This window comes from Orbicella faveolata, unplaced genomic scaffold (assembly GCF_042242905.1).
Source record: "Orbicella faveolata isolate gen_17 unplaced genomic scaffold, um_ofav_v1 contig_24, whole genome shotgun sequence".
Classification (NCBI taxonomy): Eukaryota; Metazoa; Cnidaria; class Anthozoa; order Scleractinia; family Merulinidae; genus Orbicella; species Orbicella faveolata.
Window position 1 is genome coordinate 8626082 of NW_028301552.1, and position 13258 is coordinate 8639339.

The 13258-nt window shown below is 40.0% G+C and overlaps 1 protein-coding gene across 1 annotated transcript; it reads left to right on the forward strand.

The window, feature by feature from the left end:
• The first annotated feature begins 2782 nt into the window (after positions 1–2782).
• On the forward strand, positions 2783–6866 carry LOC149110262 (uncharacterized). The gene is made up of 2 exons (XM_089290828.1): positions 2783–4855; positions 6808–6866. Exons 1-2 carry the CDS (start codon positions 3685–3687, stop codon positions 6864–6866), a joined length of 1230 nt encoding a protein of 409 aa, XP_089146954.1. The 5' UTR covers positions 2783–3684.
• Positions 6867–13258: the final 6392 nt, after the last annotated feature.

Below are 13258 nucleotides of genomic sequence, written 5' to 3' on the forward strand. Positions count from 1 at the left end.
TGCGATTACGTAATTCATGCACAGTCTAGGAGCATAAAACAAAAAGATGTACAGGGTCAAAGACCTTCCAACATAACTCTTAGCCTGTTTGTTTGCTTTTTTGATGTTTGCTGGGATCCTTAACCATTCCCTCTGTTAACTATGATTTGAACAAATGCAACTGTCTTAAGGATATGCTTGAAATTGTATCGATGACCTATAAGAAACTGGAACCGAGAATCAAACACGTAACCGTGAGGAAATTTAGTCGTGGACATGTTAACAGGTCGTTAATAATTTGCAGCAGGAAATCATTTCACATCATTGCTGATGAAGGTTGTATTTTTACCCGGCATTTGTCAGTCTATTTCGTAGCTGGTCGGTAATAGCAGATCGAGTTTTGATGTTGTTTCCGAAGCAATATTTGTTTTTCAACTCCTTGGCAGGCAAGTGCACTATGGTTTCTGATAGTTAAATAAGCCACGCTTTGGTAAGCAGTGAAAACACAAGGTCAATTTGCAAGGACCGACGTAACGTAATAAAAAAAGAAGTACCGGATCCTCTCCCTGTAAAGGATGTAATTGGACTTGGTGATGTCGGACTACTGACAAAAACGCTAGGCTGATAAAAAGGTTTGAGAACGACATAATCAGTTCATATATTTCGAAAAGCTTAAAAAAACGTCCAGTACCTTGAAAAGACTGGAGAGGCTTTGTTTTTGATTTTTCGGTTTTACGTTCTTTTATCAATAATATGAATACTTTTGAAGCATGAATCAGTGGTACCCTATTACAAGTTAAAGGGACACAGTCAGCTGGAGCACATGCGCATTAGATACCATCTGATGTCATAGTTAATTTGCATATCACAGAGACACGATCCATACTGTTTTTAACCAAATATGATACAAAACATAGGATGAGCAAAAGCCCACTCAAAAACAGGTTTTTCAGTAAACGATTGAAAATCAAGCAAAACACTGCGAAGATTGAAGCGGATTTCTAGATGTACTCGACGAGTATCTTTGATTTCAGGTTGAGGTGAACTTTTTCAAAGTGAGAAAACTAGTGTCCAGGTCAGCGCGGTCCCAAAGCCGACTGTGTCCCTTTAAGGATACAAAAACATAAAAAACTATCTTTGACAAGAGGTGCTGTTTTCTGTAAGCGATAATCCAACCAAGTATTAACACAGCGGAGTAGGGCTTAAGTTTTGTATCACTCGACTTCAGTTTGCAGAGAAATATTGAGCCACGGTCCATCCAAGGATGCGAATAAGACAAGTGGAAATGAATATGTCAGTTTCTTTCTTAAGATTTGTTAAGTACAGTTCAGAAAACCTGAAAAAAGACATTAAATGCAAGTCATTTCTTCCCTACTGGTTCAGATCGAGGCAAAGCGTGTTGTTGATCATAAGTAAGGAAACAAGGTCGTGTCAACATGCCAGCAGAAGTAAATAGTTGCTGCAAAGTTAAAGTTTTAACTTTGAAAATGAAATTCACAATTTTAACTTTAAAATTTCTAGGTCCAAAAATGTTTTCTAACAAAAGAATTCACAAAGTCAATCAGTCTTCATAATGATTTCATGAAAACGTTTTATTGTGATCACTCTTGATCATTATGTAAGAATTAATAACCAACAGATATTGTGCTTGACAACGGTACAGTAATCTGTTTATCATTAGTACAAATCTACCGGATTACACTAATGCAATACCGCATTTTGATTGGCTAAGGTATATCTTGTACGATCATCCATTACTATTCAGTGGTTGAAGATAGTCTGCAAAATAGGGACATTTTTTCTCGTCTCGCCGAAGTTTCGGAAGAGGATTTAGAAATATTGAATGGATAATCAAATTCTCCAGAAGGCTCAGTGAAACAAGGCCATTTGCTGTCACAGCACTCGAAATTTTAGAAAAAAAACTGATAATCGCTCGGACAAAGCTGAAAGATGGACTCAAAAGACAGTTCATTCTGCGCTCGATAACACTATGGCGACGTTTTAAAGTGTAGAGATTTAATTGGCAATCATTTAGTAAGAGTTCTATATTTAAACGACTAGTTTATTTTGCTTAGTATTTGTTTATTTTTTTCTGAAGCCAAAAGCTAACCTTACCTTGCGAACATTTCATTATGTATGTAAGCACCGTAAGTTTTATTTGGAAAGAAAATATAGAACGAGTAGGAGGGTATCGCAGCAGCACCCTCACTCCCACAGTTCAGCCCATAATAATACATGTTGATTCTGCGTGACACATTCTGATGAACTGTTAATATTTGATTCGATCAACAGGTAGCCTGAGGAGTAGTAAAGAAAGTGAACAATGATACACCACAGCGAACAACTGGCTAAAAGACAAATGCAGAAACACTTTCAAATAAACTCTCTTTGAACTTGGAAATAAACTTTAAGAAAAGCGCCTGTACTCCGTTTATCGTAAATCTGTCGATCCTCATAGTAAGTTACGATGGAATAGTTGATTAACAAATGAAGCGGACGTGAATATATATAATATCAAGTCTGTATGAGGGAAGAATAAAAAGATAGAGATTTTCGCAAATAACGAAAGTAAACTTAGCTGATGTAAGGAAGGTGCAAAGAGCAAATTAAAGACTAGAATCCAATAAGCTCTTACACCTTCCTGTGATAAAATATTATTTAGAAAATAGCTGTAGAAAAAAATATGCCGCAGAACCAGAAAGGTGAGTGCGGTTAAACCTGTGTCGTTGTCCTTTACTTTGCATTTAAATTCATTTTAATCCAATGAACATTGCTCATTCCCAAAGCAGAGGGCAATGCCAGAAAAAAATCGTCAGATAATAAAAAAATCGGGAGATACCCCTACACGAGCCATTGTGCACAGTAGTTTATCTTCGGCCAAAAATCCCCCACCATCTTACAGGGGAAGATTGTTCGAAGAGTCTTAATTCCTGTCCCCCAAAACCCCCACTCCCCTGAATGAAACAATCGCGAAGGAGGATTAAATCTCGTCCATAATCCTTTACTTTCCTGGAGAGAATATTTGGAGAGGAAGTTTAACTCTCATCCATAATCCTCCACTCGCCCTTTAAAGTTCAAAAAGGGGTTGTAATATGAGGTAGACTTCCTCCCAAAGTACTTTTCTCTGAGAGGGTTAAAGGTTAAGAAGTAGCGGTAAGACTAAACTACACTGTGTCGACACTATGGGCATAAATAAGCAGTCTAGTCTTTCAGCCGTTTCCTAAACCTTGACCATCTTAAAGAAAATTACTTTGGGAGGAAGTTTTACTGAAAATGTAACCACTTTTGACTTTAAAAGGAAAGATTAAGAGATTATGGTTAAGACATATACTTCCCTCCAAATCTCCTTCCTAAAAAAGTAAAGGATTATAAAAGAAATTTATTCCTCACGCGTGATTGTTTCATTCAGTGGAGTGGAGGTTTGAGGAACAGAAATAAATGCTCTTCTAACAATATTCCCCGGTAAGATTTTGGGGAATTTTGGACAAAAGATAAACCACTGTGCCCGAAATATCGTGTAGGGGTATCTCTCACTGACGATTTTCTTGAGGCATTGCGCTCCGCTTAAGGAATACAAAATGTATCTTGGATTCAACTAAATTTAAATGCAAAGTAATTCTCCTTCCAAGCAAAGTAAAGGAAAATAATAAAAGCATTTCCCCCTTGTTTATTACGATTTCTGGAGTCATTACCTAAATTGAATATATGAATAAATTAACCATGGAAAGAGTCATCTTGCTCCCTACTACCTCCTCTGGGGAGGAGCAAGGAGGGAAAAAGAGTCATCTTGCTCCCTACTACCTCCTCTGGGGAGGAGCAAGGAGGGAAAAAGAGTCATCTTGCTCCCTACTACCTCCTCTGGGGAGGAGCAAGGAGGGAAAAAGAGTCATCTTGCTCCCTACTACCTCCTCTGGGGAGGAGCAAGGAGGGAAAAAGAGTCATCTTGCTCCCTACTACCTCCTCTGGGGAGGAGCAAGGAGGGAAAAAGAGTCATCTTGCTCCCTACTACCTCCTCTGGGGAGGAGCAAGGAGGGAAAAAGAGTCATCTTGCTCCCTACTACCTCCTCTGGGGAGGAGCAAGGAGGGAAAAAGAGTCATCTTGCTCCCTACTACCTCCTCTGGGGAGGAGCAAGGAGGGAAAAAGAGTCATCTTGCTCCCTACTACCTCCTCTGGGGAGGAGCAAGGAGGGAAAAAGAGTCATCTTGCTCCCTACTACCTCCTCTGGGGAGGAGCAAGGAGGGAAAAAGAGTCATCTTGCTCCCTACTACCTCCTCTGGGGAGGAGCAAGGAGGGAAAAAGAGTCATCTTGCTCCCTACTACCTCCTCTGGGGAGGAGCAAGGAGGGAAAAAGAGTCATCTTGCTCCCTACTACCTCCTCTGGGGAGGAGCAAGGAGGGAAAAAGAGTCATCTTGCTCCCTACTACCTCCTCTGGGGAGGAGCAAGGAGGGAAAAAGAGTCATCTTGCTCCCTACTACCTCCTCTGGGGAGGAGCAAGGAGGGAAAAAGAGTCATCTTGCTCCCTACTACCTCCTCTGGGGAGGAGCAAGGAGGGAAAAAGAGTCATCTTGCTCCCTACTACCTCCTCTGGGGAGGAGCAAGGAGGGAAAAAGAGTCATCTTGCTCCCTACTACCTCCTCTGGGGAGGAGCAAGGAGGGAAAAAGAGTCATCTTGCTCCCTACTACCTCCTCTGGGGAGGAGCAAGGAGGGAAAAAGAGTCATCTTGCTCCCTACTACCTCCTCTGGGGAGGAGCAAGGAGGGAAAAAGAGTCATCTTGCTCCCTACTACCTCCTCTGGGGAGGAGCAAGGAGGGAAAAAGAGTCATCTTGCTCCCTACTACCTCCTCTGGGGAGGAGCAAGGAGGGAAAAAGAGTCATCTTGCTCCCTACTACCTCCTCTGGGGAGGAGCAAGGAGGGAAAAAGAGTCATCTTGCTCCCTACTACCTCCTCTGGGGAGGAGCAAGGAGGGAAAAAGAGTCATCTTGCTCCCTACTACCTCCTCTGGGGAGGAGCAAGGAGGGAAAAAGAGTCATCTTGCTCCCTACTACCTCCTCTGGGGAGGAGCAAGGAGGGAAAAAGAGTCATCTTGCTCCCTACTACCTCCTCTGGGGAGGAGCAAGGAGGGAAAAAGAGTCATCTTGCTCCCTACTACCTCCTCTGGGGAGGAGCAAGGAGGGAAAAAGAGTCATCTTGCTCCCTACTACCTCCTCTGGGGAGGAGCAAGGAGGGAAAAAGAGTCATCTTGCTCCCTACTACCTCCTCTGGGGAGGAGCAAGGAGGGAAAAAGAGTCATCTTGCTCCCTACTACCTCCTCTGGGGAGGAGCAAGGAGGGAAAAAGAGTCATCTTGCTCCCTACTACCTCCTCTGGGGAGGAGCAAGGAGGGAAAAAGAGTCATCTTGCTCCCTACTACCTCCTCTGGGGAGGAGCAAGGAGGGAAAAAGAGTCATCTTGCTCCCTACTACCTCCTCTGGGGAGGAGCAAGGAGGGAAAAAGAGTCATCTTGCTCCCTACTACCTCCTCTGGGGAGGAGCAAGGAGGGAAAAAGAGTCATCTTGCTCCCTACTACCTCCTCTGGGGAGGAGCAAGGAGGGAAAAAGAGTCATCTTGCTCCCTACTACCTCCTCTGGGGAGGAGCAAGGAGGGAAAAAGAGTCATCTTGCTCCCTACTACCTCCTCTGGGGAGGAGCAAGGAGGGAAAAAGAGTCATCTTGCTCCCTACTACCTCCTCTGGGGAGGAGCAAGGAGGGAAAAAGAGTCATCTTGCTCCCTACTACCTCCTCTGGGGAGGAGCAAGGAGGGAAAAAGAGTCATCTTGCTCCCTACTACCTCCTCTGGGGAGGAGCAAGGAGGGAAAAAGAGTCATCTTGCTCCCTACTACCTCCTCTGGGGAGGAGCAAGGAGGGAAAAAGAGTCATCTTGCTCCCTACTACCTCCTCTGGGGAGGAGCAAGGAGGGAAAAAGAGTCATCTTGCTCCCTACTACCTCCTCTGGGGAGGAGCAAGGAGGGAAAAAGAGTCATCTTGCTCCCTACTACCTCCTCTGGGGAGGAGCAAGGAGGGAAAAAGAGTCATCTTGCTCCCTACTACCTCCTCTGGGGAGGAGCAAGGAGGGAAAAAGAGTCATCTTGCTCCCTACTACCTCCTCTGGGGAGGAGCAAGGAGGGAAAAAGAGTCATCTTGCTCCCTACTACCTCCTCTGGGGAGGAGCAAGGAGGGAAAAAGAGTCATCTTGCTCCCTACTACCTCCTCTGGGGAGGAGCAAGGAGGGAAAAAGAGTCATCTTGCTCCCTACTACCTCCTCTGGGGAGGAGCAAGGAGGGAAAAAGAGTCATCTTGCTCCCTACTACCTCCTCTGGGGAGGAGCAAGGAGGGAAAAAGAGTCATCTTGCTCCCTACTACCTCCTCTGGGGAGGAGCAAGGAGGGAAAAAGAGTCATCTTGCTCCCTACTACCTCCTCTGGGGAGGAGCAAGGAGGGAAAAAGAGTCATCTTGCTCCCTACTACCTCCTCTGGGGAGGAGCAAGGAGGGAAAAAGAGTCATCTTGCTCCCTACTACCTCCTCTGGGGAGGAGCAAGGAGGGAAAAAGAGTCATCTTGCTCCCTACTACCTCCTCTGGGGAGGAGCAAGGAGGGAAAAAGAGTCATCTTGCTCCCTACTACCTCCTCTGGGGAAGAGCAAGGAGGGAAAAAGAGTCATCTTGCTCTCTCCTTCCTGCTACCCAGAGGAGGTAGTAGGGAGCAAGATGACTCTTTTTCCCTACCACCTTCTCTTGGGAGGAGGAAGGAGGGAAAAAGAGTTATCTTGCTCCATACTACCTCCTTCCAACATGTTGTGTGCGTTTGTCTACCGTGTTGCAATATGTTTGTTGTTTTGGTTAAGTATTAGCCATCAGCATGTAATATGATTGAACATGTCTCAAGAGGGTGGCCAAGCGCGTGCAAGATGTTACGCACAAAATGTTATGATATGTTGGATTGACATGTTGCGATCATTGGGGGGGGGGGGGGGGGTTAGATCTTTCTTTATTAACACACCGTTTAAGTTTTGAAGTAATGGACAAGGACACAAGATTTGGCCGGAAACTTAGTTTGCGGCTTGTTTATATATGTTGTTTTCGTTATTTAATGATCAAATGTTGTAGAAGGTTTCAAGAGCTCTTCTTTGTGAGTCCTTTAATTAGCCCTTACACCTTCTTAACACCAGGAAAGGCTTTGCGAAATTTCACTTAAGTATTATACTTTGATTCACATTGTTTCAGAGAAGAAAATGCTGATGAAAGCTACCTTGCAAGTCTTGTTTATTGATGAAATAGCTTTCAAAAAGTCAGTAATGTTTAACTCTTTTCGAAGACTTGCTGACCTCCTTTTTTAACACTATTCTAAGGTGATTGAATGTAATATTGATAAGTGTTGCAGTCCATTTTCTTAACGGATCCGTCTAATATCTGTGATCCTGTTGACAAGAATTATCATTATTGATCAGTCAGAAGGCAAGTGTAAGTGCTATCTAGACAATTGAAAATACGTGCACTGAGACGTTATATGCTAATTTGCCAACTGTACTGGTTTAACAAGAATGAGCGCAAAAATTTCAAATCTCTATGTCAAGTTTTTTCTTTCTTTAATTTCTTTTCATATACACAAGCTATTCATATCGTTTGGGTTTGATAGGATGCCATCAATATTTGGGTGCTTCTTTATCACAAAATCCGTTAACCAGGATTCTATTATCATTCTATAGAAAGTCAAGTTAACAACGTGTTCTGCTAAAATGAATAAGAACTGTAGATCTACTTCAGCTACCTTAAAAACAGCTAGGAGAAATTGTATGTTGATTTCTAGTTCTTGAGAATTGAAAAGTTCATTCAGTTCTATCTTGCCGCTATTTTATACGTGACGAACACGTTGCTCTTCCCCTATCAATTTTAAACCCTTTTTATCCGTAAGACAGCATTTGACTCGACTCATTTACTATTTTATACAGTGCCCATGAAATGATCTTTCGAGCTAAATCAAGCCATTCTTTAAGTGAGCCTCAAATTACTGTTTATTTGTGTAACTGAAGTGTGAAGAAACATATTTTAAACTCAAAATTGGTAGACGAAAAGCTCTATTTCGTTTTGGAGACTGATGGCAAAATCAGATTTGTAAACTATCTCGCTTGTCAGTTTCACACTGTCGAAAATATTAAACAGAGTGCTTTTATTTTCTCACTGAACTTGTCGTGTATAGTAAGTCATTTTATACAGAGAACGGGTTTGTTGGGGAATTTGATGTCTTGCCGACACCTCTCTCAAGACCGTAGCTAGAAACGCTCCAAACATGTATGGAGTTACCACTTTTTATCGGTACTAACTGGAAAATTTAATATCCGTTCACGACAAACAGAAATATTTTATTACTGTAGGCTATATTCCTTCCAGGAATCTTAAAGGTACTGAATAATTTTAAAATGCCTTAAGCTATCCCGCAGCATTTCTAACAGAGTGTTGCCAAATTATTTCTGGTTACAATAAAATAATGGAAAATCGAAAACTAATCATCATCATGGAATAATATAACTTTACTTCTTGTTTACTTTTGCAACAAAGTGGGCAGCACTATTGAACGTTGGAAATGGATAATTATAACTTAACTCACGTGTCTGCGTATTGACCATCTTATTTTTTAATTGTCATCGTACACAAAGAAATTAGAAAAAATTTAGAAATCGAGAGTGAAATTTGCCTTCCATCGCAAAAGTGGTTTTCAAACAGAAGGACAAGGTAAACTCGGAAATGGCCAATTCACTGCTCCAGCAAGACAATGATCCAAAGTTGATGACTTCCTTTTTTCTCATCATCTTGTTGAAATTAATATTATTGTAATTAACTGAAATTAATTGAAATTCTCATCATCTGGTGAAAGGAGAAATGAGCTGTTGATCACTATTTCTTAGAAATAATAGAGTTCATTTCTATAATCGACATAACACGTTTCAGTGATGAACGACTTTTTAACTTGAATTTGTTATCGTTTTCTAGGAACAATACGTGAAAACTGGAGCGGAGCGTATGCTGGAAAATCACATCTTCGTTTGCACCGAAATGGCAAAGATATCTTTCTCTTGAATTTATAAACAATCCACCTCTGAATTACAGTTCAGCAAGTTTCTCACTTTTTCTTCTACAAATCACTGGTTAAGAACTTCACAACCTTAACTTTTTTTGTACAGGATGCTTAAAACAAAAGTACTGTTTTTCCTTATCATTTTTGATGTGACTGTACCATGTAAGGAATTAAATTCGCACTCCTGGTATTACTTTGGAATTTTTTTCCTATTTTGTCGTTGAACATCTTAGTCGTCACTGATTTAGTTTTTTAAAAAAACATGCTAAGTCGAGCTGCCACAAATTGCAGCCGCTTCATTTAATGCTCTTTAATGCGACTGTATCGAGATGAAATCTACACAATATGCCACAGGAACAGTTCTTACAACCTGTCTGTGGGTAATTTATAAAGCCAGAATTCCTAAATCAAACGTAATGGTTATTCTGGGGGCATCGATTTCCCTTCTTGAATATGTACTGCAATTTTGGTGTCAAGATTGAACTTAAACAAAGTTTTCAAACACGTAAATCCAATTCTTTTCTCTGACCTTTTCCAATAAGAACGCCGCAAAGAGATGGTAAATTGTACATTTCTTCTACCTAGCCTCCTCTTTAACAATGCATAGAGTCAGCTTTCGTCACGACACACGACTGAAAACAATCTGTTGCGGGTGTTTTGTGGCGCTATTTCAGCCCACAATGCGAGCGATTTGGCAAAATAAATCTAAATCATCTAAATATATTCTGAAAGTCCCTATATATTTTGGCCGTTTTTCATTCTTTTGGAGGGGTGGGTCGGTTAAAATATTCAAACAAGTATCCTTACGTGCTTTCATAAGCATGCCGTGATGAAAAAAGAAACTACTCAGGGCTCCATTAATGTAAACATTCTGCAAGTAAAAAAACAAGTTGAGAATTAATTGCAAAGGCACTTCAATAAGCTTGTATACTCTGGTACTGGTAGAAGTCACATTGCCAAATCCTGTGTTAACAAATTCCAGTAACGGTATGAAAGTTGTTTCATGGTCTCCTTTTACAATTGCTCACCAAGTTCATTCAATAATCTTCCTCCGAGCAATTAAGAAGGAATCTACAAGACGTTTGAGTAACAAGTGGAAAAAAACTTTGTACCGAGATTATTCACATCGTATTGCAAACGGCTGTGCGACTGTTCTAAACATCTTCTCAAAGGAAATTATTTCTAACGACACCAAATGTCGACTGAAACAGATTTTGAAGTTCATATGAAATACTTGAAATTACTGGTGAAATGAAACTGATGATGAAGGTTTACCTTTGCTTGCACAATTTCTCTAAACTTTGAAACTTATTTTCCCACATTTCCATGGGAAATGGTTTTCGGTGTTATTTCAAGCAACTATTTATATCGTAACCTTTTAGAAAATGCAGAAAGGACTGCAAGATACTTAGAATTACTCTGGATGGAGCTTTTTGTCCAATAAAAACTGAAATTGCTCGATTTCCTCTCGGATTTTGTCTTAATTATTATTGTAGAACTAATTAATGATTAGATCTGAATAAGGCAACTTTAATTATTCTATGCTCACTTCAGTGGAACGTTTTCATGTGACGTCATCAAGCGTTTAAATCCAAACGTAAAGAACCACCAGAGTTTCTATCCTCATCAGGCATAAGAGGTGCGAAAATTATACACCTTGACAGCATTTCAGCGCAATGGTGTCCTTCGTTTGGTAACAAGTGCATTTTGAATTTTAGAGTTATGGCAGTGCGGAACATCGCGTTTGTCGAAAAATATATACTTATCTCATGATTTTTAGCCCTTCGTAAATAAAAGTAGCAGTTAAGTGTTCATATGTTGGTTTGTGCAGAATAGGCAATCAATGGCCTAGATAACCAAGAAGATCCAGATTGTCACACTATTTTCCGGCTGCCATATTGGCGAATCTTTGCTGAGGTCATTTTTTTACATTTTTCCTCATTGACATACTACTATGCACGGAGAAGGTATCACGCTAGACACGAATTGACTACAACAATTTAAAGAGCTTGTGAAATTTAGTAATTGGTGAAACTTTTGGCTCTTTGGCTGAAATATTCGAGGAGAAATTGGCCTTCAAAGACCGCCAAATTTCTGGGTGGCAAACGCCCTAATGAGCATTTACATTCTTTGTTAAATTTTGAGTTTTTAAACCCGCTTCGCTCAAACATTATTCAATACATCGAGCTCAAATTCCTTGACACAGTTGATCGTGCTATACCCTTTCAATATTCAGAATTTCCATCAGAAACTGTATCACTTATGGGGCAAATATTGTAAACAAAGATTCGCCAATTGGTGTACCACGGAGGTACACCAATACGGCGGCACCATACTGAGCTCTTTAAATTTGTGCAAAACATTTAGGCAAATAACTGAAGTTTGGGACGGCGCATAGACCTAAAACCTGGAGAGGAGTCTTCTTTATTTATCTTCAATAAGATCAAATTTCCTTGTTTTTTTCCTATTGCACGACAGTGAAAACGATCTATTGTAGTCCGGCTCTCTGACTAGCTGTGCGTTTCCAAGATTTTTTTCAAGATTTAAAATCCTTCTTTACTCGACAAAAACAAACAAACAAACAAACAAACAAAAAACAGAAGAAGTCCTTTTTAGAGCAATCTTACTTTTAATTTGGCTCATTGTGATACCGTCAAGAGTTACACGGCTGTACAAACAGTACTCTTACATGAAGTTTGCAATGTATGAGAAGTGACGAACTGGAAGATTAAAATCTTTCAATTGAGATACTTCACTTTTTATTCTCGAGAATACTACTCAAATGCAAAGGATATATACATGCAAAACGACAGTTCGATGTATCATTTATCTCGGCTTAATGGGAAAACTAGTGAGCATTCACGAGATGATTTTATTGATAAGCTGCGGCCATGTATTAATTACTTACTACCCCTTCCTCTTCATTTAAATTTTTCTCGAAAAGAAACCACCATTGTTCTCAATTTAGCAAAATACTTTTTTTCCCTTATCTCAATTTCCACAACTTTTGGTTATGGTCTTCATCAATGCCTTGAAAAAAACAAGAATTACGAGAAATAATATTCGATGGTTTCAGGTTGACCTTCAGCATAACGAACTGAGTGGTAACTTTTAACACATCCCATGCTCAAAATGTGTATTCTCATTACTGGTTTTCTCATATTGTTTTAAATGTTAACGCTGAGAATTAAGTTTTTCAAAGTGGTAACTCTTAAGTACATCCCGTGCTCAAAATGTGTATTCTCGTTACTGATTTTCTCATGTTGTTGTTAATATTAGTTCTAAGAATTTGGTTCTTCATCAAGACAATATTTTCTAGTTTATCAGTTTCTGAGATTTTCATAATTCTTTCGCTGCAACTGTCAAAAGTTAACGAGAGTAGAAATAATGTACTTATCTGAGATTTGATGTTTCCAATAGTCAACTTGTGCCAGAGTCCAACGGTACATTGCGATCCAAGATGGCCACCCTTTCTGTCAACAGTGATATATCAGCCACCTGGAGCGAGAGAGACAGAAAAAAGAATATTTAATCAACACTACCTTGTCAACTAATACATTTACAGCAGTGTTAGATACAGTTGATAACTATGTAAATTTTCAGAAAACAGTAGTGCTTTGATATGTTTTCGAATTTTAGCATTTTCTTCAAAAATGAAATAGAATTCCCATGGAATCCACGATGGGTTGTATTGTTCGCGCTTCTAAGAATCAAGGACAATGCTTTCTAACTTGGTTATAATATAAGCTTGCTATTAAAACTGGATTTAATGATTATTAAAGAATCTTTTTTATGAATATTTACGTCGTGGTATTCTCCTCTTCACCTAAACGTTTTCAGACGCTTAAAATTCCAAGAACGTAAAATGAAAAGTGCAAGATTTTCCTTCACATAATAACTCCACCCTCCACGCTTTTGTCCTCCACGCGTTTGTCCTCCCAAACAAACGGTAGTCTCATTGTAATAATTATTATCGAACATAATACAGTGCACGTGTATTGTACTGATATAAATTATGGCATTTTCTGGACAACAAGACAACCGTAGGCTTATATGCAGCAATGGTACAAAACTTGAAAATCTATCAATTTTACAATCAGAATCAAGATTTTTAACACTCTTGGAGTGTAAAGATAGGAAAACCATTTTCTACTTATCTGAGCTGAGATG